Raw genomic sequence first — 27,468 nt, forward strand, 5'->3', positions numbered from 1 at the left:
TTTCAAAGAGAAGTTACAAAATTGGAAGCTGTTTGTCACCAGCAATTTTGGCATATTATTGTTTTCTTGTGTAGTCAGTGCAGTACAAATAACCACATCATTAACACATTAGATGTATTCAAATGGGATGCATCTTAGTAGCAACTATTCCTTTATTTACCCCTCAAAAACCTTCTTACTAATCAATGACTGTTTCTGTGCCCAAACCTTTTGTTTCCTAAAGGGAACGCGTTGAAAATACAAGTCGTCCCGGAGAGACACAAGTGACGATCCAAAACCTGATGCCAGAAACAGTTTATGTCTTTCGAGTTGTGGCTCAGAACAAGCATGGACCCGGAGAGAGCTCAGTACCGCTGAAGGTGGCAACTCAGCCTGAGGGTAAGCTGTAAATATTTCGAGTCTTCTTGACTTTGGGATGGATTTTTCTTGTTTTCCCCATTCAAGACCTTTCCCAGAATAAGTTGATACTCTTAAAAGTTGCACTTGCAGACCATAGTTTCAAAATGATTTTCCAAGTTACCATGTTGGTATGCTTATATGATTTATTCTCACTCTTATGAAGAACTGATAAGACATTCCTTGTTAAATTCTCTAAAGTTTCTGTTAGAAAACAAATACTTTTAAATTGTCATTAACTGAAAGAGAACAAAAGAAAACTTTAAGAAAATGCAAAGTGTGTGATTTGTTAGGATCATTCGGGACAAAAGGAATGTGACCCAGGGAGCAGGATCTCCTTCAGAAATTTGGTCCCACCTTTACACCCCACAATGAATCCATGTGAAATGCTGAAATGTGAAAAAATACTCATCTTTTAACTGGAGTCGGTTAATAGTGAAGTTGACGCTAAAATAATTAGCTACTGAAAATATTAATGGTTAGGTTTGGTGACTAGCAAAGTTTCATGCTTACATTTCAGTTCAGCTTCCTGGTCCAGCACCCAATATCCGAGCATACGCCAATTCACCCACCTCCGTTACTGTCACCTGGGAAACGCCGTTGTCTGGCAATGGAGAAATCCAAAACTACAAGCTCTATTACATGGAGAAGGGACAGGACACTGAACAGGTACAGAGCCTGGCTCTTCCTGTGATGTACAATGCCATCAACAGCCTTTTTTTCTTTTATTATGTTTTCACCTTAGATTTCTAGAAACACCTTGTGAAGTGTCCATTTTTCTGATAGACTGAATCCTTTAGCCTAAAATACAGAAATATTTAAAATTAAAAATCCAGCGTGAAATCTATATGTCTTGGAATTAAAGCAATATTTGATGTGATGGCTTAGTTAGGCATTCATCAGCATCAAGAAGCGTTTGGGGATGTTCATCATATCACAAGAGGAAAACTCAAATAATAGCTATATCATCATTTAACAGTTCTGGTTCAGATAGTGTAAAGGATGCTTGCATAGTTTTTATAGGTTAGCAGGTTTTATTTTAGTATAGTAGGCTAATTACTTATTCTAGCATCATCCTTAACCTGAACTGTTCTTGCTTCTTGAGTTCTTTGATCCAGTGATTGTATTTTGATAGTGGTGAGTGTCTAATTGGTTAAATTTTCTTATGATTCTACTGGAAGAATCCAGTATGTTCTGTGCAAGTATAGGTTGCCACCTGAGAATAGTCACAACTTTGGGAGGATTAATCCCAGCCATTTAATTTCCCATCCGATTACGTATGAATATGACTCCAGCTTTAAAAAAATCTAAGGGAAGATTGTTTTTGTTAGCATTTACAATAATTTTTGACAGAAGTTTTTAAATAGAACTGTTGTATTCCTCAGACAAAATTACCTTTTCTACTTCTGCATCCCACTATTCAAAATATAGTAGTAATTTTTACTAATAGGCAAGTTTGTCAGACCCTTTTTAATTTACAGAACCAGTATCCATGTTATGATTTAAATCAGATGGGTAGAATTTTTTCTTGCAAGTTTACTTTTAGCATCTTTACAAGTCCTGGCTGTATATAAACTGTGGGTTTGATCTGCAGGTGCTACAGAAAGGTGTCATTCCTGCTTTTGACTTGATTACGGTACTGAAAGTCTAAGACGTTTGTAATAGTTGCAGACCTGATTCTGACCTTGACTTGTGCGTATGTTTGTTTATGAACAGGACGTTGATGTAGGAGGACTCTCCTACACCATTAATGGATTAAAGAAATACACAGAGTATAGTTTCCGAGTGGTAGCTTATAATAAACATGGTCCTGGAGTCTCAACCCAAGATGTTGTTGTACGAACGCTGTCAGATGGTAAGCTGCTTTATTCCAATTTTTTTTTTTTTCCGGAATTATGTGGTAATTTCCTGTAAGTGAATTTTTAACCGAAAGGTTTCTATGTTTTTTGTTCATTGTTGCCCTATTTTATTAATAATGTAGTTGTTGCATATGGCCATGCGTGCTGAAAGTTCCCCCAGAGGCTATCCAAATTAGGTGAAGGAAAATTACTATACCTGATTCTGATTACGAAACAACGGTGTCCTTCATTTCAACATCACTAGTTTATTTCATGGGTTATTGAGTCTACAAAGTATTAAGAGTGGACAGAAACACAATTATATTCAAGGCAACAACTCCAAATAATTTTTTAGCTTCTATAATATTTTTACATATGAGCAGACTTTTGCTTTTGGAGTGATTTTTTTGTAATTGTGGTCATCTGGGAAAATGCTGCATGTCTTTGTTTGGACTCCAGCACAGATAGTATTAAACCAATTGCATATAATAATGAAAGCAGGAAGTGGTAACAGTATTTTCTGTAACACAAATAAAGAGATACTGTGAGCAAATATAGATATATGAACAATTGTAGAATGATAAGAGTTAATGTTAACTTTTTTTTTTAATAAAGGAGTTTGTTTATATGTAGAACAGTCAGACCAAAAGTGGGCCTAGCCTGGAATCCTCTCTCCAGGAGTGACCAAAAGCAGAATAGACAAGCAGAGAGGAGTATTGTCCCAAATTCTTTCTGTGTCCAAAAGTTTGTTTCTCTGGGACTTCTTGACTCTGCAGTGGTTTCTGTGTATTTACTAATTCAGTTTATCTTCCGTGAAACCCTGTCAGCATCCTCTTTAACCCATGTTGGCTCTTATCATCCACAACATCAAGGGGACAAAGATTCTACAAATAAATTTTCTGTGAAAAATCACCCCATGTTGTCTGTTTTGAACCTGCTGTGTGTTAGCATCATTTGTTGCCTACAGTTGTACTGCCTGAAAGAGTGAATAAGGAGTGTCCACCAGCCCTCTCTGTCCCACTCCTCATTTTGTAGACCTTTCCTGTATTCTCCCTTATTCTTCTCTTTTCCAGATTCAAAAGTCACAGAAATGGTTAGCCATTTCTTTTGTGGAAGCTGTTTGAACCTGCACTGCCCTTTTCTGAACTTTTTTCTAGGTTTCTTTCCTCATATGTGCTTTTTAAAATGGAGGTAGAGGGGACCAAAATTGTATCAAAGATGCAAGTGTGTAATTACTAGCATTTGACTGACTTTTTGGGCTCATTCTGAGTGCTGAGGTGACATTTTTAGGGTAGACTGATCTTGGTGGAATTGGTCTGCTTAGACCATTCATATCATTTTGCATATAGAGGCAGGATCATTTTTCCCATGTGTTTGTTTACCATGAATTTCATCTGTCACTTCTAACATCCAGGCACAAAATGTCCTGAGATCTTTCTGCAGTTCTTTACCATCAGATCTTTTCTGTATTAACATTTGTTACCTCGCGGCTTGTCCCCCTTTCATCACTTATGAATGTGTTGAGCGACAAGGGTCTCGGCACATGCCACTGTGGAGCTCCACAGGTTATCTCCCACCGAGTACGTTCCTACATTCTCTTTCCTTTCTTTTAACCAGTTGTTTACTCAGGCAAGGGCTTCCCCTCATTGCTTTGTTTCTTAAGAGTTCTCCAGCAGGTTTGCGATGCAGAATTTCCCTTTAAAAAGTGAAAAATACATATTATTCCTCCATGTATATATGAATTTCATGCTTTAATAGCTTCAGTTTGTTTGCCTAATACAGGTTTCTGACATTACTTGAAGTTCCTAGTAGTTTCTCAAACGGAACCCCTTTTAAATACTGGCATCATATTTCCTATTTCCCGGTATCAAGGTAACTTGTGAGAGGTTACAGCCTACTATTAAGTCATGCAACTGTTTTGTTCCCAAGTTCCTTGAGAAATCCTGGATGAATAGCATCTAACCCTGGCAACACGCTGCTGTTCGTTATATCCGACTCTTCCATAATCCCTTTGGGAGTTTGATTGAGTTTGAGAGACCCTGTAAGTCCTTTGCACAGGGTGTCATGGAAGCCTCTCCTCTTCCTTCCACTCCGTACAAATGCAAAGACATTAGCCGTGTGGCCTTATCTTTTTCTGTCATACCCTGACCATCTGCTAACTCTACAATTTCTCTAAAGGGCTTCTAGCTCCTTAATTGTTTGAAGAAGAATTTATTATTAGTTGTAATGTCATTTTCAAGTTTTCCTGAAGTTCTTTCTGGCCCAATTTATGTTTTGACATTTAACCTTTTGTAATTTATTTTCTGCAGCTTTCTGAAGGATGTCATCTTGCTTCTTAGAATATTATAACCCTCCTGCTTAACCATGCTATTCTCGCCTTCAATCTCTCAAATCTTTCCGGATGAAAGATGCACATTTCCTTCCTGTGTTTTCTTAATGTGGTGTCTGTAAGCAATCTCCATGTTCCCTGCATGGATTTCATTCTAAGCTTCCTTTAGCTTTTATTTAACAAGTGTCCGTGTTTTTATGTAGGTATTTGCTCCTAATCCAAGTATATTACAGTGATTTGTTGCGAGATGGCTCTTCAGGTATTATAATTTGAACCAAGATTTACATGCTATTCATAAGGATTGCTTCTCTTCTCATGGTCTTCCTGATCTATAGGAAGCAATCACGTATCACAACTAGAAATGTAATCTCTGCATCACACCCTGATTGAGGGCATTTCCCTTACCAACTCGTCCTTACAGTCTCTCTGAATTGTCAGCATGTCATGGTCCTCCTGCCTGGATGGTTACCTTACAGCATACCAAACCAGGCTATGCCTTTCCTATCGAAGCATGGAATATCAGCCAATAGGAAATATGTTTTATTTGTTGGCTTGGTTAAGTTCTTAATCTGATCTGAGTCTAAGCTTACTTTCACATAAAACGAACAGTGCACATGGTGAGATATGTGTATATGAATATATTTACATGCATGTATCCTTTCGTGTGTCCTACTGATTATCTTTCTCTTGCCAAGTTTGCAATATATGCATTAATTATTAATCACTCCTTGTGAAACTCGTGACTTATTTTTAGGTTGTTCTGAAAGTAGGCATAAAACAAACAAACAGCAAAAAAAAAAGCTTAGCTTTATTTCATTTCCTCCTCTTAACCTGTGTTCTGGCTTTTTGAAGGACATAGCACTTAATCCCTAGGTCTGGTGATTTCAGACTCAGTTCAGTTGGCAAGAGAAGGAAAAACAAATCTTCGTTGTCTGTATTTCTGTTGCGGGATAGTGGGAGAGGGGTATTTATTCAAGCACACCCCAGTGTACCTTTCACTTATCGCAGGGCCACTTTCACTTTATGCACTCAGGAGTGTTTTCTTAGGTATTGTTGTGGCTGGTTATTTGGAAAATGTATTATTCAGGCTCGAACAATCTTTAGCCTTGTTGTGCTACTTCCCTGTCCTTGTGCTTTGCTGGAGCCTCACCTTCCTGCCAGGGCACCCTTATCTGTGCCTTTGAGATAACACTTGTGAGTCTGAAGTGCTGCGACAAAGTTTTCCTTGGTCTCAGGTTCTCTCTTACATTGCGTTTTGTCTAATAGACTTTCACTGTCGTGACCAGCAAGTTGCTACAGCTAGTAAAGAACTAAGAAAGAACGGAGGTTTAAAAGCAGAAATTGTCTTTGTAATGCCCTTCACCTCCTCAGTAACACAGGGATGTTTTGACTCTGAGGTTTTCCTGTTATGGAAAATCATGATAATAGAAACCATGGCTAGAATTTTAAATGTGGGTTCCCAGCATCCAGCATGTAAATGAAAGATTTGATTTTGAAAAGTACTGAATGTGATCTCTCTTCTTAGAATTTATGGGAAGTACCTTTAAATATAAGACTTTTATTTAGATACCTGTGATAAGTAAAGAGCTGAATAAAAAATGAGTTCGTTCTTTGTGTTGAAAGTACATAAACCTCCTAAGCTAGTCACTGTATGTCATAAAGTACCTCTGGTAGAATTTTGAAGTTACTTTATGTAGTGTCTCCAACCAGAATGGTTTGTACTTTCATAATGAATGATAGCAGAGAGTAGTTGTGTATGGAAATTCAGTATTTGATACAGTATATGGAAATTTTGGAGTTGTAATTCCTTTAATGTTTCTAGTCCCCAGTGCTCCACCGCAGAATCTAACACTGGAGGTACGGAATTCCAAGGTAAGATGTGGAGATTTTCCTGTTGGTAGTGGGTCAACAAAAGGTTGGTGGGTCTTAGATCAACCAAAATTTAGAGCTGCTTTGGGTTTCTTTTCTACCATGCTGCTTTTCAGCTATTTGTGTATGAGTTGCTCAGCAGGAGAATATCTGAACGTGGGGCTGGAAGCACTAGAAACTCCAATCCAGTTGTGGATTGTACGTAACGGAATGCAATGAAGACAGTGGCAATGTACCAAAGCATGGAGGCTGATCATGAAAGAAGTTTAATCAGGCACAAAAGCCTGAAGCATCAGAGCTTGAATGTGCTCCTGTTGATTAACTATTGTTTACAGTGTGCGTGCATACACATGCATGTTTATAGTGTCCTGGGCACTTTAAAAGGGAAAATTTGTACTTCGTCATTATGACTTTAGTGATTATGATTGGAGATTTTTTTTGAAGTCTTTTCTAAACTCTTTTCCAAATACCTTTTTCTCCTGCCTGTATGGTTAAAACTAAATAACTTCCTTCACATAAACTACAGTTCAGATAACTTGTACCCTTTAGAGAAAATACCAGTTCTTAAAGATAGAGCCTCAAGTAAACCGTATCTTAAGATAACCCAAAGAAAATGAAAGGGAAACCCAAGGGACTGTTTCTGAAATTGGAATCAGAAGCTCTAATACGATTGAAGCGCTTTGAGGTGAACTTCTGTAGGCACATGTATGACCTGGGCTGCTGCTGAATCATAGGTGTTTTACTTTTTACAGCTAGCCTGTGTTTTACTATATGAAAATGCAGTATTTTCCATATGTGTGCCTTTTATCTTGTGTTTCACAAAGTATTAGCACTAGAGTAGTTTCTCTGGCTGCATGGGAGGCAATGACGTTGTAATGACCTTCTGCTTTCCACAGAGCATCATGCTGCACTGGCAGCCGCCTCCTGCAGGGACACACAGTGGACAAATCACTGGCTACAAAATTCGCTATCGTAAAGTGTCCCGCAAGAGTGATGTAACAGAGAGCATTGGTGGGACCCAGCTTTTTCAGCTAATCGAAGGTGAGCTATTATTTGCAAGCATTTGTTATCATAAGGGGGTTTTTAGGTGCTTTTAGTGGGCTGAGGCTCAGAGCCATTTTTATGTAGGGTTCTTGCCTTGGAAGAAAAAACGAAAACACTTAAAATGAGTGTTTGCAGGTTATGAGGTAGTGTGGGCTGGCTAGCGGTAACCAAAGTCTAGTGACCTGTTTTCTAGCCCTAATTTTGCTGTTGATTTGCTAAGTGGACTGGATGAGTCCTTTTAAAACCTTTATAAAAGGCATAGGGGTTGCATGGACAAGATGGTCCTGAGCTCATTTTGTCTGCCCAAATGCCAGAAATAAACGCATGGAGAAGGATGTCAAAGAAATGCAGTCTGGCTGGGTGTTTGGCAGACTCCCCTGTTTGCACGTGGATATAATGTAGGTGTGCTCTGTCTTGCGATGCTCACCAGCAAGCCCAGCACAGAGTCCTAGGAACTTCTTACCTCGGGCATCTGTGCAAATCACCCCACCTAGTTTCACTGATGTCAACCTTTTTCCTTCTTTCTGGCATGAATGTAATATGTCCTCTCTTTGTTTTGTACACTTAAAAAATCCAATCTAGTACATTACTTAGTATAAATTATATATTGTTACCAGAACTAGAATTCTGTTTAGCAGAAATAAACAGCACATGAGAACAGGAGCAAGACTACATTTTGTTCATTTTTTAAATCTCTGTAAATGAACAGATGGTCAAAAGAGAAGAAATTGTGCCTCTCTAGAAGATGAATATGCACTTTTTAATGAGACGTTTTGATTTGTTCTCAGAAACTCCAGTTGTGACTCAGTAAGTTTCAGTTTTCTCACAGAGTAGGAGTTGATACGTGCCTGTAACTAGAGTACATTTTTGCTAGCAACAAAGCCTGTTTAAGAAATTCCATATATCAAATTTTGAGTGCATTTTCATACTGCTTTGATTATTGATTATACACTCTTATATACAGTAAACAAACTGTTTGCACAATTTGGTCACTTGCTGTCTATACTCTACACCTAGGTTTAGTTGTGGATGTGGGTAGTTCTGTACTTAAAACTAAGTAATAGCCAGAAATTAAAGCTGGCTGCAAACAATACCTTACAGACTCTTCCAGTGCCCCACAGGGACAGTCTGCAGAGTGTCACAGCCCTGGGTGTCTCTGGTCACAGTTTAGCTGTTACACCCTAATTGGTGTCAGCTTCCTTACCAGAGCTGCACTATGGGTAGTGTTGTTTCCATTCCTGACCTCATGTTATGCTCAAGTGGCAGCGGTAGGGTGAAAGGCTTTTTACCATCAGGTTATACCTGTATTTTAATTAGGAGCTGTGATTCCTGTGCTCACAGCTGGAATTCCTATGTTGATATCTTGGATACTCTTTGTCTCTTAGGTCTTGAACGAGGTACAGAATACAGCTTCCGAGTAGCTGCCTTGACTGTTAATGGTACTGGACCAGCTACCGACTGGATATCAGCAGAAACATTTGAGAGTGATCTAGATGGTAAGATCATAAGTGTGAACATATTTATGACATCAAAAACATTAGAATTCATGGACAGGGCACAGTAAAGTTTGATAGCCTTTTTTTAAAGGCAAACCTCATTTTGTTCAATTGTTTTTACTGTATTCTAATTACACAATGTGCTTTATTTATGATTAAGTGAAATTAGTTTCTATTTGAACACAAAATTCTTGCCAAGTCAATTAAATGGCTTGAAATTAAACCCTGCTTCTACATTTTCTGGTACTGTATGTTGGCACTATTTTTTTTTTTCTGCTAAGAAATAACCAATTATGAATTACAATGTCAGTGTTTCAATATTTAAATAATAATACATTATAAGACTTATAGTGGCTCAATTTTTACATTGTAATAAACTCATCTTGTTAATTATGGAGGGGTTTACATGCTATGAAACAGAGGTAGGAGGACTGTTTTCCTTGAGGGAAGTAGAATAGTGATTATGTATTTATGTAACACCTACGTTACGCTAATGAAACCACTGAAGTATACCTCAAAGAGCTGAGAGTGGTGATTGGATATTCGGAGGTACCATGCGCTGATTGACTAGATGTAGTCCTGTTGGCTGCAGTTTGTAGTATTAGTGCCTGCGCTGTGGTTGCAGACTTGGACTTGTAAACTTTGTTGAATGTGACAGAGATGTCACGGTAGGAAAGAAACAGTGGAAAACATTGTCGTTACCCATAGACCTTTGCAATCTTACCACTATGTTTCATTGGTACCATGCTCTCTTAAAATATTTTTCCTGAATTTTTTTTTTTTGCTTAGACTCTTTTTCTAAGAGAGCATTTGACCCACAGTAATTGTTATTTTTCCACTTCAGAAGAAAAGGGAGATTGATTATATTTTCAGTACTGATAGACTAGTATAGACCATACCTTCCATCAGAATTTAAGTCTTTTCCACCAAAGCCATGTATTCATGATATGCGGTATACAGAACCATGTTAACATCTTGTTTTTCCAGTGTACAGTTTAAAAATAAAAGTAGAAAATGTTCTGTGAAAAATTTTGACCTTTGATAGTTGGTCCAGTTTGGTATTTACAACACTAGAATAATTTGCAAGTGGGAACCTGATTCTTGCAGAATTCAAATGAGCAAATTTGTGAGCATCTCCCAGAATCTGACTAAAAGCAATTGAAATTGAAGAAGAGAAGTGCCATTTTTAAAAGGATGGCTGGGGCGGATCTCTTTGGAACTGCCTACAGGTGATTCTGGGTAGACTGTTCCTACTTCAGAAGAGTGTTCAATTAGTTGCACCCAAGTTACCTTACGCTTTTTGCAGGCCAGTCTTCCTCTTGGCTTTGTTGAAGTAGCTGGAGGGTCATTCTAGCTTAACGCTGCAGGATCAAGTAACGTCTTTCTCATCTGTGTGGCTTGAGATTCAGTTATACTGGCAGCTGGAAGGCAGAATAATAAAAGAACTTCAATATTTGCTCTACGCTGTTGGAAGATTGCTTCAACAGTCAGCTGATTAAAGCCCTTGAGAGCCCAATCTTTGTGTTATGCAAAGTTGATCCTCAACTTGCCCTCTTATTTCTTACTCCATTGCTTAATCAAGAGCAGTGCAAAACCCAATGTTAACAGTGGAGTTCAGTTTTGTAGTTACTTAAAATTTACTTTTTAGAGTTGAAATGATTTGCATCTGTGTGTCTGTTTTCCTCTAACTGGGTATGACACAACCTTGCAGCTTTGAGAAACCACTAGTTCCCCAGACTGAAGTAGAGCTCTGTAAATGGGCAGCACTTACACAAAGTAATGAAAACGTACTCTGCTCTTGAATTAGAGTTAACAATACTTTGCCAGAGTATTGTTAGGATTGAATTTAAATAGGGCAGAAGGAGGGAGAAGAAAAGAACCTTTTCATTCTGTGTTGATTTTGTCATTTTAATTTTTTTTAAATCGGAATGCTGCAGTCCGTGCAGGAAATCTAACTTTCTTTATTCGTTGTAAAGAATATGCATAAAGTAATAAAAATTCACAGTTAAGACAATGTAACATGATATTCATATCATTAAGTATACATGTATGAGATATTTATGTATGTGCATACTGGAAAGAAGATGTGTAATTTTTGCTTTTCTTTCTTCAGTAAGCTCATGTGGATAATTTTAATACCATGCAAATGTATTTGCAGCTAATCTTTAATTTCCCAGGTTCAATAGACATGTAAGGCATAATTCCTTTTTATTCCATGGCTTTGTTTTGAATTTAAATAGAAAATAATTCACTTTGTAGTGGCATCAATGTGAACGGGAGCCAGACTGTTACAATTTAGTAAGACTGTGTAATTTTACAGAGTTGGTGAAGTCCCACCAGAAGCGCATATGCAAGAGGTGTTAAACAGTTGTACAGAGTTTATCCCCAGTGCACTAGCTTCTGTGCAGTTAAGAATGTCACCTCTTATATTGCAATTCTGTAGCTTTTCTGTATTTAATAGTTGTGAACTTTAATTGATCAGCCGTGTCAGCTGGAGACCATAAACTCCCTGGGCTAGCAGGCCAATGGCGTATTATGATCCAAATAATCCTGTTGTGGTGCTTTATTAAATGTTTTTAGATAAATGCAGCATGTTTCATTAAAATGAAATCCCTGCAGGAAGCAGAACTCTGAACAGATTTTATTTTAGAGTGGAGAACTCATCTTACTATTGCACAGAATTATTTATAATCTGTCAACATACAGCAGGCTCCAGTGACCTGACAAAAGTACTTATTTAATTTTTGAGAAGTTAGAACAAAGGTAGGGACGTTAGTCTGTACAGTTGTGCTTTTAGATTGCTTTTAAGTTGTAATCAAGACTGGGGAAAAATCCTTTTAGTAAAAATATTAGGAGATTACAGTGATGTATTGTGGAAGTCCTTCTGTTATTAAGGATCCACATTCCATCTCTCTGTTGGGTCGTGACTAGATTTTGTGTTGCTTGTTGGGGGTAGGATTCAAGCATTTGATATGGACTCTCTGACTATTTTTTGATCTTGTGGTATGGTGGTGTAGTCTCTGCGTATGTTTTGTGAATTATGTTGAAGAGACTCGAGGATTTAAACAGTGACAAGTGTAGGACAAATCACAAGAAACCTTTGTAGCACATGCAATATCCAGTTTACTGACAATTCTTACAGCTTTGGAATATTCTACCCAATCCTACAAACGGCTCAGGAACGTTTCTTTCATCATCAGTGTGTTTTCAATATAATTATTTTAATGCCCACAAGTAAGTAATATGATGGAACTAAAAGTAGGTTGCTTTGTGGAGAGGAAGGACGTGATAAATTTAATGCATATTTTGAAAAATTACAAATTGGAAGGAATACGTACAAACATCAAAAAAGTCTGCCTTGAAGCAGATGTGATAACTTTTCTTCAACATGACTGTCCTTTCTTTTAAAAGGGATCTATTAAAATATATTAGTATACAAAACTATGTTAATTTTCTTCTGCTCATTAGAGTTCTTTCCTCTCTCTTGTACAATAAAGCTCTCTCCTTTGGATCGTACTCACTTCAATACAGATGCAGAGTAGAAGTGCTACGTTTGACCTTAGTAGCTCGTAGCTCTTCATGTAATTACCTTTATTTAAGAGAAGTCCTTTAAAAGAGAAGTCCGGTGCTCAGGTGGCCAAGAGGGCCAATGGCATCCTGGCTTGTAGTGGGAACAGTGTGGCCAGCAGGACCAGGGAGGTGATAGTGCCCCTGTACTCGGCACTGGTGAGGCCGCACCTCGAGTACTGTGTTCAGTTTTGGGCCCCTCACTACAAGAAGGACATTGAGGTGCTGGAGCGTGTCCAAAGAAGGGCAACAAAGCTGGTGAAGGGTCTACAGCACAAGTCTTATGATGAGCGTCTGAGGGAGCTGGGGTTGTTTAGCCTGGAGAAGAGGAGGCTGAGGGGTGACCTTATTGCTCTCTACAACTACCTGAAAGGAGGTTGTAGCCAGGTGGGGGTCGGTCTCTTCTCCCAAGTAACAAGTGATAGGACGAGAGGAAATGGTCTCAAGTTGTGCCAGGGGAGATTTACACTGGATATTAGGAAAAATTTCTTCACGGAGAGAGTGGTTAGGCATTGGAACAGGCTGCCCAGGGAAGTGGTGCAATCACAGTCTCTGGAGGTATTCAAAAAACATGTGGATGTGGTGCTTAGGGACATGGTTTAGAGGTGGACCAGGCAGTGAGGTTAACAGGTTGGACTCGATGATCTGAGACGTCCTTTCCAACCTTAACGATTCTATGATTCTATGAAATCCATCATTTTTCTTTAACAGAAACTCGTGTTCCTGAAGTTCCAAGTTCCTTACACGTCCGTCCACTTGTCACCAGTATTGTAGTAAGCTGGACTCCACCTGAAAACCAGAACATCGTGGTGAGAGGCTATGCTATAGGGTATGGCATTGGCAGTCCTCATGCGCAGACCATCAAGGTGGACTATAAACAGAGATACTACACCATTGAAAATTTAGGTAAGGAAAGTGAATTAACATCAGTGCCCAAGTTTTGCCACTCATTTATGTTGCTGTTTTCTAATTATGGTATTATAAATAAATAAAACTACAAGCATGTTTCTAAGAAGATCTTCTTCCTTAGTCAGATATTATACCAGATGCCAAACTGTTGATAAATGTCAAGTAAACTCAATTTTCTGCTGATAAAGAGGCAGAAGACTAAAAAACTCCCCCCAAACCCAGAATCCTAAATTCACCGAGTTTGAAATGTAGTGCATTTTGATTCGATGCTTTCCCTTCAACAGTTATAACAAAAACTTTCATGCCGAGCAGCGTTCCCTTATTCTCCTTCTGGAGCTGCGGAACAGGTGGCTTCAGGCAAAAAAGAAACTAAAATATCACCAAGATACAGTGGCATCTACTTTAAAAGAAAAATATAGAATTGCTCCTCCACAGAACTGTCTGTGGTAGGTAAGATATCCTGAAAGCAAAATAAACACTAGTATTGTGAACTATTGGGAAATTCTATAAAATTGGAGTTTTGGATAGTTAGGGCAATGTAAAATGTTCATTTTAAAATGTTTTTCCTCACTACTATTTTGACCGTACTTAAGGTAGATTTGCTGTGACTATAGACTCCTGCCATATGAGAACTATTGAACACTACAAGGTCTGTATGGAGACTTTCTCAATTCAAATTTAGTCTAGTTATTTCATGCATTTCAGTTAAAAAATACTGAACAAAGAGAAATGGATAAGCAGAAAACAGGATTTGCTAACAGTTTGCACTAAAAATATATTTAATTATTTTCCCCTTTAGACCCAAGCTCCCACTATGTCATAACTCTGAAGGCGTTTAACAATGTTGGTGAAGGAATCCCTCTCTACGAGAGCGCAGTGACCAGGCCTCACTCAGGTAAAGGCGAGGGGCTGCTTTTAAGTTCTGCACAGCTGAAAGTTGTTAACACACCTGCACAGCAGCTGAAAATGTGATGATACATAATGTGAGAATGTTGTTTTTCAGTGTCATCAAGTACACTCCATTTCTTTAACTGATTGGCCTTGCTGTTTCAGTGATTGCCTCACATGTTTCACCCGTTCAATAAACCACCTAAAATTGGTTTCATTTTTAAATTACAAAACTTACCTTTCAACTATTTATAGATGTTCTTATTCAAAAAGTTACCATTAACATTAGGACAAATTGTGTGGGCGCAGTTCTAAAGGCATTGCCTTTATTTTGTTTTTTTATGGACAAGTATAGATTTTTTTTTTTTGGTTTTTTTTGGTCTTTTACACTGAGATTTTGAATATGATGCCTGCGTTTTCTTTGTCTAAGTCTCAATCTGCAGTCACTTACACTAAACAAGTTCTTGGCATTTTTTTTTTCATCTTGTAATACATTAATAAAAGATTTTAAGCAGAGAAATTTGTTTGCAAGTGAGCTGTTACTATACTATGGCTCACTGTGCTCCCTACTAGACTGTTGACTCAGTTATTTTGTGTAGATGTTAACACTTCTGTTTGGTGTAGTCTTCTGAAGAGCCGGAATTCTTACAGATTTTGTAGAGGTCATTGGAATTGCAATTTCTTCAGTTATTGCAAATTTGGATGATGCTTGGAACTTGATTGCCATTAACATTCTTTAAAAAGTGATGGGAGTTCCCTGTAACTTTTATGAAGTGACATTTACCCATCTGGAAGAAGTCCAGCTCTTTTTGCTCCTCGTTGTTTTCTGGAAGAGGAATCAGTGGACATTCTGAGGCAAATAAAGTCAAAGTTAAAATTACTGTATGTTTGGGGTTCTTAGGCCATGGTTGAACGTGCTGAACACTAATACGATTAGGTATATATATTAGCATATATATGCTCTCTTTACTGTCTTAAGAAGGGAACACAATGCAAGAGTAATTTTATTAGCCAGTCTTATGTCACCTATTAACTCTGGCTTTTCTCTCTTTTTCTCCATTTCTCACCTTTCATTTCATTGTACTACCCTGCATTTCCCCTTTTTTGTTTTTGTTTACATTAAAATGCCACCTTCTCCCTTTTTAATTATAATACACTACTTTTTACCCATCAATTCCCTAGACACTTCCGAAGTTGATTTGTTTGTTATTAATGCTCCATACACTCCAGTGCCAGATCCGTCTCCCATGATGCCACCGGTGGGAGTTCAGGCTTCCATTCTGAGTCATGACACCATACGGATCACTTGGGCAGACAACTCTCTGCCAAAGAACCAGAAGATCACAGATGCTCGCTACTACACAGTTCGCTGGAAAACCAATATTCCTGCAAATACAAAGTACAAGGTATTGCAGTTTCAACAACACTAACACGGCTGCATTATTTCAGTGAGAAGTTTGATGTTCAAGTCAGGGTTAAGTGAAAGCTGAGAGCAAAGACAAGCGCTTAGAAAGTGGTATAGAGGTGTGCCCAGTTTTATTTGAGATGCCTGGACTGAGGTCACATCAGTATTGCTCAGTTAAATCGTTGCTTCAAAGATGCTTCTAGATTTAGTGGAAGTAATTGTTTTTGTGGTCTCTTTTGCGTATGTGTGTGAAAGATTGAGACAGGGTGTTGTGTGTGAGTGAATGGAAGGGCTGGCTCGGGGAAGGAAGGCAAACACTTCTCGAATTACATTCTGCTGTGGAACCGTGGACACAGTGACAATTTTATCCTTTCTACTTCACCCTAACATGATTGCTTTGTATGACAGATGTGGGCTTGCCTTTAGAGGAGCCAATAATGCATTAATAAGGTATGTGCTACTAATGGCTTCTCTCCGGTTAGCAGAAGAATCTAAATTTGTGAGGCAAGTCATGCAGGGAAAGTATTTACCTTAATGGTTTTAAGTTTCATTTTACAACCTTTTCTGTTCATACAAAGTTGATAATGAACCTTTCCTTTGGGAACTGAATGGGTGCAAAATATATAACAATAACTTTATGATGTCCCTGCCTTCCTTGATTTTCATCTACAGTTTTGATTTGGAGACTAGATTTGCGGTTCAGTTTATTGGTTTGGATTTTTGTAGTTGGTTGGTTGGGGTTTGTTTTTTTGGGTTTTTTTGGTTTTTTTTTTTTTTTTCAATTTTCAGAGTTAGCTGGAGGCCTCCAAAATGCTGACTGCAAATTTCGCATTTGAAATGAGACTCAAAGGAAATGGTTGTTAAAATATCCAGCTAGTGGAGCTCCCTTTATGCTCCTACAGAGCAATCTTGTTACAAACCAGATTTTTTTTTTTTTATTAAAATGAAAAGATGTATACCTGTGTGTTCTTCCTCTAAAGGCAAGTTATTTATGAACCCACATTCCTGAGTCATGTGCAGAGGATGTCTCGGGAGTGATTTATACAATGCTGCAGTTTCATTAGTTAAATGCTTAAAAAAACCCCACCCTCAGTGGTAAATGAAATACTTCCACCGTTCTCAGTGCTGGTGGCCAGTAGTCAAGACATTTTATTGTGGACCAAAAATAATATGTAATGATGGAATATGGTTCAAAAAATATGTAGAAAGCATTTGCCTGAAAGGATATAAGTTTGAGAACATTTGCTCTAATCATTTTTAACCCATGATGTTTGGAGAACTCACATCCTGCTTTTCTTTCTTTGTTTCAATCATGAATTCTGTACTACTCTGTTGGACAATAACAATTGTTAATTTTAAAAAAGGCAAGACCTCTTTTCAGTGGTAGTGTTCAATAAGCTGCTGCATTTCGGTCAGGTCTTTGGTAACTTTATTAAGTGTGAGGTAGTATATTGTTTGTCATAGCCATTGCTAGCAGCTTTGTTATTCATTGCGTGTTTTGAAGCTGTTCACCCAGTTGCATCGGAGCTTCTCCGTTATGCATCCTTGCACGCAGAAATCTTATCTTTGTGTCAGTTCTCTAGTATCCAAAGCTACATCTGTTCAAACCAGTGTTGTTTCATCCATCCCTCTCATCAGAAAAATGAATGTTGATATAGTTCATTCATATTTTCTACATTTGCTCCCCTTCTATGCTGACATTCACAAACTATTATTAAAGAAGAGGCTGCATGCTTCAAATAAAAGTTAAGAGGTTCCACCTTAAGGAGCCTTATTTTCTTAAATTTGTATAGGAATTGTGTCAATCTAGAGCATAGAAACAGGAACAGATACAGGAACAGATATGATACAGTTCCTGAAGCTAAAATACTCCACTGTGCTTTGAACTGTGTAGTTTCACTAATGTGGGCCAGAGTGTTTTTCAAAGAATCTTTGGTGGTGGAGCAGAGTTGTCCTACTCGCAGGTGGAAATCATGCTTGACCAATATGATAGCCTTCTTTGATGGCATGACTGGCTGGGTAGATGAGGGGAGAGCAGTGGATGTTGTCTACTTTGACTTCAGCAAGGCTTTTGACACTGTCTCCCATAACATGCTCCTAGGTAAGCTCAGGAAGTGTGGGTTAGATGAGTGGGCAGTGAGAGGGATTGAGAACTGGCTGAATGGCAGAGCTCAGAGGGTTGTGATCAGCGGCACAGAGTCTAGTTGGAGGCCTGTAGCTAGCGGTGTTCCCCAGGGGTCAGTACCGGGTCCAGTCTTGTTCAACTTACTCATCAGTGACCTGGATGAAGGGACAGAGTGTACCCTCAGAAAGTTTGCTGATGACGCAAAACTGGGAGGAGCGGCTGATAACACCAGAAGGCTGTGCTACCATTCAGTGAGTCCTGGACAGGCTAGAGAGTTGGGTGGAGAGGAACCTAATGAAGTTCAACAAAGGCAAGTGTAGGGTGCTGCACCTAGGGAGGAATAAACCCCTGCACCAGTGCAGGTTAGGGGTTGACCTGCTGGAAAGCAGCTCTGCAGAGAAGGACCTGGGAGTCCTGGTGGACAGCAAGTTAACCATGGGCCAGCAATGTGCCCTTGCAGCCAAGAAGGCCAATGGTGTCCTGGGGTGCATGAGGAAGAGCATGGCCAGCAGGTCGAGGGAGGTTATCCTCCCCCTCTACTCTTCTCTGGTGAGGCCACTTCTGGAGTACTGTGTCCAGTTCTGGGCTCCCCAGTTCAAGAAAGACAAGGAACTACTGGAGAGAGTCCAGTGAGGGCTACAAGGATGATTAGAGGACTGGAGCATCTCTCTTACAAGGAAGGGCTGAGAGCTGGGTGTGTTTAGCCTGGAGAAGAGGAGACTGAGAGGGGATCTTAATCAACACTTACAAATATCTTAAGGGTGGGTGTCAGGAGGATGGGGCCAGACTCTTTTCAGTGGTGCCCAGCGACAGGTTAAGGGGCAACAGGCACAAACTGAAACACAGGAAGTTCCGTCTGAATTTGAGGAAAAACTTCTTTACTTTGAGGGTGACAGAGCTCTGGAATAGGCTGCCCAGAGAGGTAGTAGAGTCTCCTTCTCTGGAAATATTCAAAATCGGCCTGGATGTGATCCTGTGGAGCCTGCTCTAGGTGAACCTGCTTTAGCAGGGGGGTTGGGCTAGATGATCTCCAGAGGTCCCTTCCAACCCCAACCATTCTGTGATACCTGTGATTTATCAGTGTGCTCTCGAGCATAAGCTAAAATATTAAATCTTACCTTAGATCTTTTAGGACTTTATAAAAGGAAAATAAATTTTACAGGGTAATATTTCTGAAGTTTATTTCTAGTAGGTGAGCAGGGTTTTGTACCATGGGATATGTTGTGATCTTAAAAACAGTAAGTGGTGTTAAAAAATGAAGACAGCAGAGAAGTCTAACACTCCAGTTTAGCCTTTCAGATGTCATTTACATTCAATATGATGTGCAGTGAAACTAAAAGATACCAAGTTTCAAAGCCATAGATGAAAAATGCAACTTTAACCTTAAATGGACTCCAGCTGCCACATATGACTGCAGCAAGGAGCTAAAAAGTACTATAAACAGAATCAAATGCTTAAATGGTATTAGGAATTTCCACAGGTATTCTGGAGAGGAAGAAATGGCGTGCTTTTCAGGGGTAAGTCAGCTCGTAATGCAAGATGCTAGGAAAAGATACCTCCTTTAGACTTGTCATTACATAATTGTCCAGACTAAAGTTCTTTACAGCTTCTACTGAAGCATCAGCTATTTCCTAATGTCCCTGACTGCTTGCAAAGAGCCAGGAGACAATGTTGCTTGGCACTTTGAGAGCTGATGAAAAGCTCTTCTGAACACATGGCTTCGTGTTGGTACTAGGGAGGTTGTGCTCGATCAGGCTTTGTCACTGAACTAATTTAAGAACTGTCCTGCCCTGTGCTTAAATATTTGAACCATTCAGCCACAATCACATTTACTTTGACACTACACCGAGTTTTGTATCAAATAAAGGTTTAAAGGTAATGGAAGACTTGATTTTTATTAGGTTTATGATGTCTTTATTCTCTGTCCAGCTCTGTGATGGCAAAACTCACGCCTGTGAACAGGCAAACTACTTTGTACAAATTGATGTATCTCTTGGCTTCAGTTTTCTTGAACGTTCACCTCGTGTAACAAAAACCTGTCATTGATATTTGAGAAATAGGGGTTTTCTTTGCAAAATTTGGACTCTATTATTCATCGAGTCTTCAAGGAACGTAGATGACCTTTTCCTTGAAAAGAATTAGCTTAAAACAGTTGTTTTCTGAAGGCAATAGTTATTAATACAGTTGTTGTATGGCCCTGTCAAATACTGAAACAACTAACTCTTTAATTCTATGTTTAGATCGCTGTAGGTCAAGGTAAGGAATATACATATATGTAGATATATTATTTTTTATTCCATAGGCCTCAAGTACTTTGTGTTTATGTTCACGTCATGTATAACAAATACTAGATACTTTAACCTAAAGGTCAAAAATTCTAGCTAAATGGCTGAGTTACAAATTACGCTATAAACCATGTGTAGTTTCAGTGTGTGATACTAGATAACCATTTTTTCTGAAAAATATCTACATATTAATAAAGCTTCTTTGTCTTCAAGTCTCTCAGGTTTTTTTTTTTTTAAAGTATGTTAAAAATTTACTGAAAATTCTAACAGGAATTTGGAAGGCAGATACAGATTTCAAGAAGGACTGTTATTGTTAACTGTGCTTCATTGTTTTCCCTAGCCAGATCAGTTAATGAAATGCTGTAAATTAAAGCCCCCAAGTAGACAGTGATATAGCCTGCTGCATAACAACTGTGCTCTGGACCTTGCATTGCATTTATTTTTTTTAATTTATAATTGACTCCTATTAAATGCTCTTGCTGATTGCAAAAAGACTTTCTAGTTCAGGATAAAACAACTGCATATTAATACTTGATTAATGAATTTGCATGAGAGCAAAAACGTTACGGAATTAATGACCGTGGTTATGAAAATGTAGCAATGCTAATACGTTTTAAACACTTACCTGAGACAAGGGTGTTTGAGAGCTGCTGATTGATGGTTTTCAGTTCAGACGTTACTGACACTGTGTTTTTCTTTCAGACTGCAAATGCAACCACTTTGAGCTATTTAGTGACCGGGTTAAAACCAAATACCTTGTATGAATTCTCCGTGATGGTGACTAAAGGTCGAAGATCAAGTACTTGGAGTATGACAGCACATGGAACAACTTTTGAATTAGGTACTCCTTCGTGTCTTTCTGGAAGGGCCGACATTTCTGACGAGATGAATAAAGTCGAGTCTGCCAGAATTCTGGAGGAGGGAAAGCATGTATTTAAAATGATTATGCTGATGAATACTTGCTGGGGGCTTCTTTTCTTTATAGTTTAGTCAGAAATTCTGATTAAAAAACAACAACATACTTCAAAATTCAAGGGGATGATTGCATGCAAAAGAATTTACATCAAATTACAGAGAAATAATGAATAATGTACCACAGTTCACAGACAGGAGAGAATAAAGAAGCATACATTTGAAACATCTCAGAAATCAAAGAAAATACTTTAGCAAATAATAATTAAAATTTGCTATAATTATGATAGTATGATATTACAGAGTGAGGAAGTGCATGAGGCAAATGAACAACAAGAAAAAATCCTAGTAGAAATTAAGACATCCAAATCAGACCTACATTCTTGTTCCTCGGCAGGAATTGCCATTGCAGTGCTGTCAAAATGACGCACTGTCAAAGCACAGAACAGAAAAGGGTTTGTAGCTACCGGGAGGAACTTGGGCCCACTGAGTAACTGCGAGGTCCAGAACTTGTCCCTCATTAGCTCTTTTTATCCTGAGTGTTAAATGATCTTTGTGCAATTAAATTTACTGCTTATTATGCTTAGGTTTCTGTCTGTCTGAACTGTAAGGACAAAAGAGAGTCTATCCAAATTACCCTGTAGTTCTCACGGTAAATTAAAATAACAGCAAAAAAAAAGCAAGCAAGCAAAGAATTGGTGAGATCATCCAAATATTCTATAACAAGGCATAAGAAAAAGCAAAAAGAGGATAAAATCAGAAAGCTCCTAACTTACCCTGAAGTCCCATAAACCTTTGTGAGCTTCAGTTGCTTTAGTTTTTCATTTTTTGAATCCCATGATTTGGAGTTAGCTGCCCTTTTGACAGCACAGGTCTGGACTGAGGCTCCTTTCCCATCCCAATTACTATGCCGATCCGATGTCAAAACACTTTATTTGGTATTTTTGCTGACACACATAAAATGCTCGTCCGTAACTCTACACTAAGAGCAGGTACTGTAAAAGTTGCACAAATAAAGTTCTTAAAAGAGAATTGAAACTCAAAAAAGTTCAGGAGCAAGCACGAGATACAGGAGGTTTTGTTTCTTTTCATTTAAATAGAAAGTAAATTTCTAGTCGGGGTGGTTGTAAAGAACATTTGCAAATATGACCTAAAAGGTTGGCAACTAAGAAGCAAATGGAAAAAACAAAAAAGGTTAAATATATTTTCTCATAACAGATCTCATGATTTATATTACTCGCCAAATTCCTGAGTGTGTGACTCACTATTTTTGAATACTTATGAGTAGCAGCGTTGTATAGGACTTGCTCCTCAGCTAATGCTGAAGAAAAATATGGGATATTGGGCTGAGTGTTGGTCTGTGAATTAGTGATCTCTCGAGGGCTAGTGCTGATTTTTTTGTTTGTTTGTTTTTTCTGAGGCTTACTATAGGGCTTTGAATCGTGCTTTAGGTCTGTACATTTCTACTGAGCACATCTTTCAGTATTTGGGATAACAGTTATGGTAACTTTTGAGCTTTTGCTGTACCTGGTTTCCAACTATTATTCTGCACAGGGATATAGGTAGCCATCTCAGAGGACGGATGGATTAATTTCTAACAGGTAATATACATAAAGCTCTTTAAATGCAGAAAGCACTGTGTAAACACTAAATATTACTATTATAGTATTAAATATCCAAGGCAGATATGCTAAAAGTTACCTAATTAGAAGTCCCATGTTTTTCATAATGTGGCATTGCAAACTGTGGCTGGTTAATGCACCTTTGGAGACATTGGCTCTGTGCATTTGAAAGCCATTAATCTGAGCCTCTCCTGGATATTTTAGTTCACAGCGAGAAAGGTCTCAGATTTCAGTCTTTTGCTGGAGCAACTCGTGCTGTTTCCTGAACTTTAGGCAGGAGGAGGCTGATGGGAGAAGGAAGTGCTCTCTCCTTTCTTTCTCCCAATCTTGCTCTCTGGCAACCCAAGGAAAAAGACTGGAAAATTGTGTTCAGCAAATATTTCTGGATTTCAAATGCTTCTGTGGTGCAGAATTCCTTGCAAATTACAAATAATTCTTCAGTAAAGTAAATCAGCAATTATGGATTATGATTCTAAATCTCTGGTTGGATTTACTTTGCTGATTCAGATTTAGGTGGCCAATCAGCATTACTTAGGTCTTGGTCCCACCATAAACCTGAACACACAGAGATATTTCATATGCCTGTGCATATAAAATGTATTTATTTCACAAGTTCATGTAATTTTTATGATGACCGAAGAAATTCAAGTTAGAAGTCGTTGACCCCAACTGTCAGAGTTGTACAAAGATGCCCTGCTTTTGAAGGCACATGGACTCCTTCAGCCATGAATCACAGCATCTGTTGACAGAAGTGCTTTAGAAACAGGTAACTCCTTATGGAAAGGAGATGCTGCACACCAGATGGCATTTGCCAGTTGAATGGAGTAAATTGGTAAGACCACTACACTGGATGGTAGATTTATTTGAAGATTGAACAGTCAGAGTTTTTATTATTGTACGTGCTTTTTTTCAATGATAAAACAAATAAAAAGTGAAGGTGCTGAAGTTACTTGTTTATATCTAGTGAAATTGGGCGACCTGTTTCTGATAGTTTGGCTTTTGTTTGTTTGCAGTTCCTACTTCTCCTCCCAAAGACGTGACTGTGGTGAGCAAAGAGGGAAAACCTCGGACAATAATTGTTAACTGGCAGCCTCCATCTGAAGCCAATGGCAAAATTACAGGTGCAGTTTGCATGAGCAATAAAGGCAGATATAAGATGCCTGGTTAACAGCAGAATATAATCTGCATAACTATGTGAACATGTTCCATACTTAATTTAGCCTAGAGCTAGCCAAGAGGTCTATATCTTCTTTGTCAATCTTTTTAGTAGCTCAGATTAATTATTTACTTTTGTACCTAGTAAAAATATATTAGGATATAAACTAACTGCAGTGTGAAATTGGAGTCTAACCAGAAATATAATTGAAAGTTTAAATAGCTCAATAACCTTTGCCTTCATCAGCTTGTGCTATTCTAATAGCATGCCTCCAGAAATATGTCTATAATGCCTCTGGCCCATCAGTATTTTATTTAGAAGACTCCATCCCAGTGCTCTTTCTCATCTTTGTGTCATTTTTGTGGCACAGAACAGACTTAAAGTCAGTTTATTAGTCCCCTGACATAATCATTAGGAGTAAACTGTTATTTGCCTTTGTAACTGCATCACTTTCACGTAGGATAAATCATTTTACAGAAAATAGTAATTACTGTTTCCTTTCTGTAATTTCTGTTTAGATTCACATTTCTAAAGGCTTTTTGATAGTATTCACTTCAATTTTCCTTTTTTTACCCCAGGCTTTAAGCTTAAAGGAGATTTTATTGGCATATAGTTTGCAGTGTGTGATCTTGCTTTTGTTCTCAGAATTAACTATGGTGCAGAATCAAGCCTTTGTAACCTGTCACCAGCTGGTATCTGATCAGGCAGTACTGCAGCCCAGGTTCTAGAGAGGAGACTAAAACTAATTCAATCCCTCTGAAGAGGCAGAATACTGGAGACTCTTAACCTTTAGTAATTACAATAAACTTTTAAGTAAGCTGTAAGAAAGACCTCTAAAAGGCAAAGCAGCACTATGCATGCAGCGCAAAGGCTGCAGGTAAGACAGTGTGGCTCTAACAGGTATGCTGTCTTTCTGGTGTCAGTGCTAAGAAAATAGGACCGGAGGGGTTGTGCAGCATACCAGTGCACTGCTCTTCTGTACCATCGGGTGCCAAGTGTGTCTCACAAGTGGAGCTATAAGGATGCAACTCTAACAGACGGCAGCTTACTCCGCACCAGAACGCCTGTCTGAGCCATTTGTATGTCTCTGCAGGCATATAGCTGTTTATATGTTGTGTATGTATATTTTTATATTGGCTATAAAGGCAGTTCTGCCTTATTATCAACAATAAGTTTCCTCTGTGTGAGAAAGAAGGTTTGACTGGAGAAACAAGAGCCTTTATCGTAGCTGCATGTAAAAGGACTTGGTTGCTAGCGGTCAGTGAGGGTCATTCAGACAGGTGGGAAATGTAAGGCACAAATATCCCCAGGTTATGTATGCTCTTAAAAAGATAAGCCTGTCATCTTACATCAGATGCCTGCATGAGAAAGGGAAGACAATGTACAAAGAGATCAGCATTTACTTGCACAATGTGATTAGCAAAATCATCATACACTTTCAATTTTCCAGGTTAAAAAAGCTCCTTGCAATGTGTATACTGTGAAGGAGAACCTTACATTTATTCATGCGTGTGGAATGAAAACATATAGTATTTATTAGTTTTTGCATAAGCAGCCGTTAACAGCTAAAAAATAAAATAAAACGAATCATTCTGTGGTAAGTCTGAGTCCACCAAACATGAGATTCGATTTGCCAGGGGAACAAGGCAGGAGCTTTCAGGGACGCGTGGGCCGAGTGCCCTCTGGTGGGGAGAGCCACCGCCAGCGGGAGAAGCAGAGGAATTATTACTCATTAACTCAGCTCAGTTCATTCTGTGCATTAAGTAACGCCATAAAAACTAAGTGATGATGTAATTGCATGCACTGGATAGCATGTGTGTGGAATGCTTGTCTTTTCAGCTCTAATCTCCTTTTGATGTGGATAGGATGGATGCAAAATACTGAACTCTCGTAGTCTGGATTCCAGATGCTTGTGCATCATTATAGTTGCTGACTAATTAGTACAGTCATAAGTTAACTCAGTAGTCTTGTGCCTCTATACTATATATAGTGCTTTTAACTGTCACTGTATATATACGTATGTATGTATGTTGTTCCTTCTTAGAGGAATTACAGATATAGAATCATAGAAAGGTTTGGGTTGGAAGGGACCTTTAAAGATCTTCTAGTCCAACCCCCCTGCTGTAGGCAGGGACATCTTTCACTAGATCAGGTTGCTCAAAGCCCCATCCAACCTGACCTTGAACACTTCCAATGATGGGGCATCCACAGCTTCTGTTGCTTTGTGACCTGTACAAGTAGCAAATTGTTAAATTTACTCCCCAGTAGTTAACTGTGCCACCAAGGGGAGAAATTAAGCATGCCAGACCTACAACTGGCATTTCAAGCATCACCCTGCATGCCATACTGGTTACTGTGAGTTATGTGAATTTGGGATATCAGCAGTATTTTCAGTGACTTGAAAGAAGTGGAAGTCACTCTGAAGAACATCTCCCCTTCCTTACTGTAACCCCCAGACTGGTGGTCTGTGGGTCAAGAGAAGCAGCAAGTTGTGCATGAAGCAGCCGATGACCCAGCCCTATATTGGTGCAAGTATTTATTTTATGCTGGGGCTCTGTGTTTTTAATATAACAAATGTTATAAAGCTTTTACTTCGTATTGGTTTGTATGTGCAGTATATTTAATAACAGATCATAAACACTTCCCATACCTTTTTTCTGTGGCATGCAAGATAACTTCTGTTCTCTTCAGATTATTGTCGTCTTTGTTAATAAACTGAAAAATAATAGAATAATTATAAACTACTGAACAGATGTTCTTTAGCTGTGCATGAGAATGTTTTGTTGTTGTAAGGTTAACTATTTTCCATAAATATTAATATTTTGAGGATATTTTGATAGTAACAGCTTTATGTTATTTTACATTATTTGGTCTATGCACAGGTAGAGATGGAAATGAGGAATTTCATCATATTCAATGAACAGTGGTCAAAAATAATTTTGCTATTTGAAATGGCTTTTTTTCTCTCAACATATGCTTTTGAGCAGGTTAAAATTTAAGATACGAAGGCTGTCTAATATTTGAATGCATTCTTAGTCTTTGAAAAAGTAAAAATACACTTTCAGAAAACCCATAATCATTTAGCTGGGCAAATGTCACTAAAAGTCAATAGAACGTTTTCTGTGAGATTCTATGACTATCCTGTTCTTTTATGTATAAAGTTCTTTTGCTTTTTCCTTTGACTAGGATACATCATTTACTACAGTACAGATGTGAATGCTGAAATACATGATTGGGTTATTGAACCCGTCGTGGGAAACAGACTGACGCATCAGATACAAGAACTGACCCTTGATACGCCGTATTATTTCAAAATTCAGGCCCGCAACTCGAAGGGCATGGGGCCTATGTCTGAGGCAGTTCAGTTCAGAACCCCAAAAGGTAAACTATAGCGTATACCTACATATCTTCCTCCTCGTTTTCTCAATGCAGCCTCTGTAAGGATAAGATACCAGTACCATGAATTTTATATTTAAACTGGAAAAGACAGGAAGGCAATGGCGTTTGACTAGAATGAAATTTTCTATTGGATTGCTCTTGCATGTAGTTAGTACATATGCAAATGTTGCTTAGCTGTTTGATTACTTTTGTTGTTTCAACATTACTGGTGGGCATTTAGGTCATCTA

General features: G+C 38.5%; 1 protein-coding gene across 1 annotated transcript in view; it reads left to right on the top strand.

Moving 5' to 3' along the window:
- NEO1 (neogenin 1) overlaps positions 1 to 27,468 on the top strand; it is a gene marked incomplete at its 5' end in the record, with an annotated part of 215,101 nt that overhangs the window by 169,010 nt on the left and 18,623 nt on the right. The window contains 12 exons of the mRNA XM_082321339.1: positions 224 to 378; positions 917 to 1,065; positions 2,113 to 2,251; positions 6,386 to 6,435; positions 7,329 to 7,473; positions 8,862 to 8,972; positions 13,251 to 13,445; positions 14,248 to 14,343; positions 15,519 to 15,742; positions 20,854 to 20,992; positions 23,699 to 23,806; positions 27,028 to 27,222. Of these exons, the coding sequence (XP_082177465.1) occupies positions 224 to 378; positions 917 to 1,065; positions 2,113 to 2,251; positions 6,386 to 6,435; positions 7,329 to 7,473; positions 8,862 to 8,972; positions 13,251 to 13,445; positions 14,248 to 14,343; positions 15,519 to 15,742; positions 20,854 to 20,992; positions 23,699 to 23,806; positions 27,028 to 27,222 (1,706 nt within the window). The remainder of the gene's footprint in view (positions 1 to 223; positions 379 to 916; positions 1,066 to 2,112; positions 2,252 to 6,385; positions 6,436 to 7,328; positions 7,474 to 8,861; positions 8,973 to 13,250; positions 13,446 to 14,247; positions 14,344 to 15,518; positions 15,743 to 20,853; positions 20,993 to 23,698; positions 23,807 to 27,027; positions 27,223 to 27,468) is intronic.

This window comes from Platalea leucorodia, assembly GCF_965183815.1.
Source record: "Platalea leucorodia genome assembly, chromosome: 9".
Classification (NCBI taxonomy): Eukaryota; Metazoa; Chordata; class Aves; order Pelecaniformes; family Threskiornithidae; genus Platalea; species Platalea leucorodia.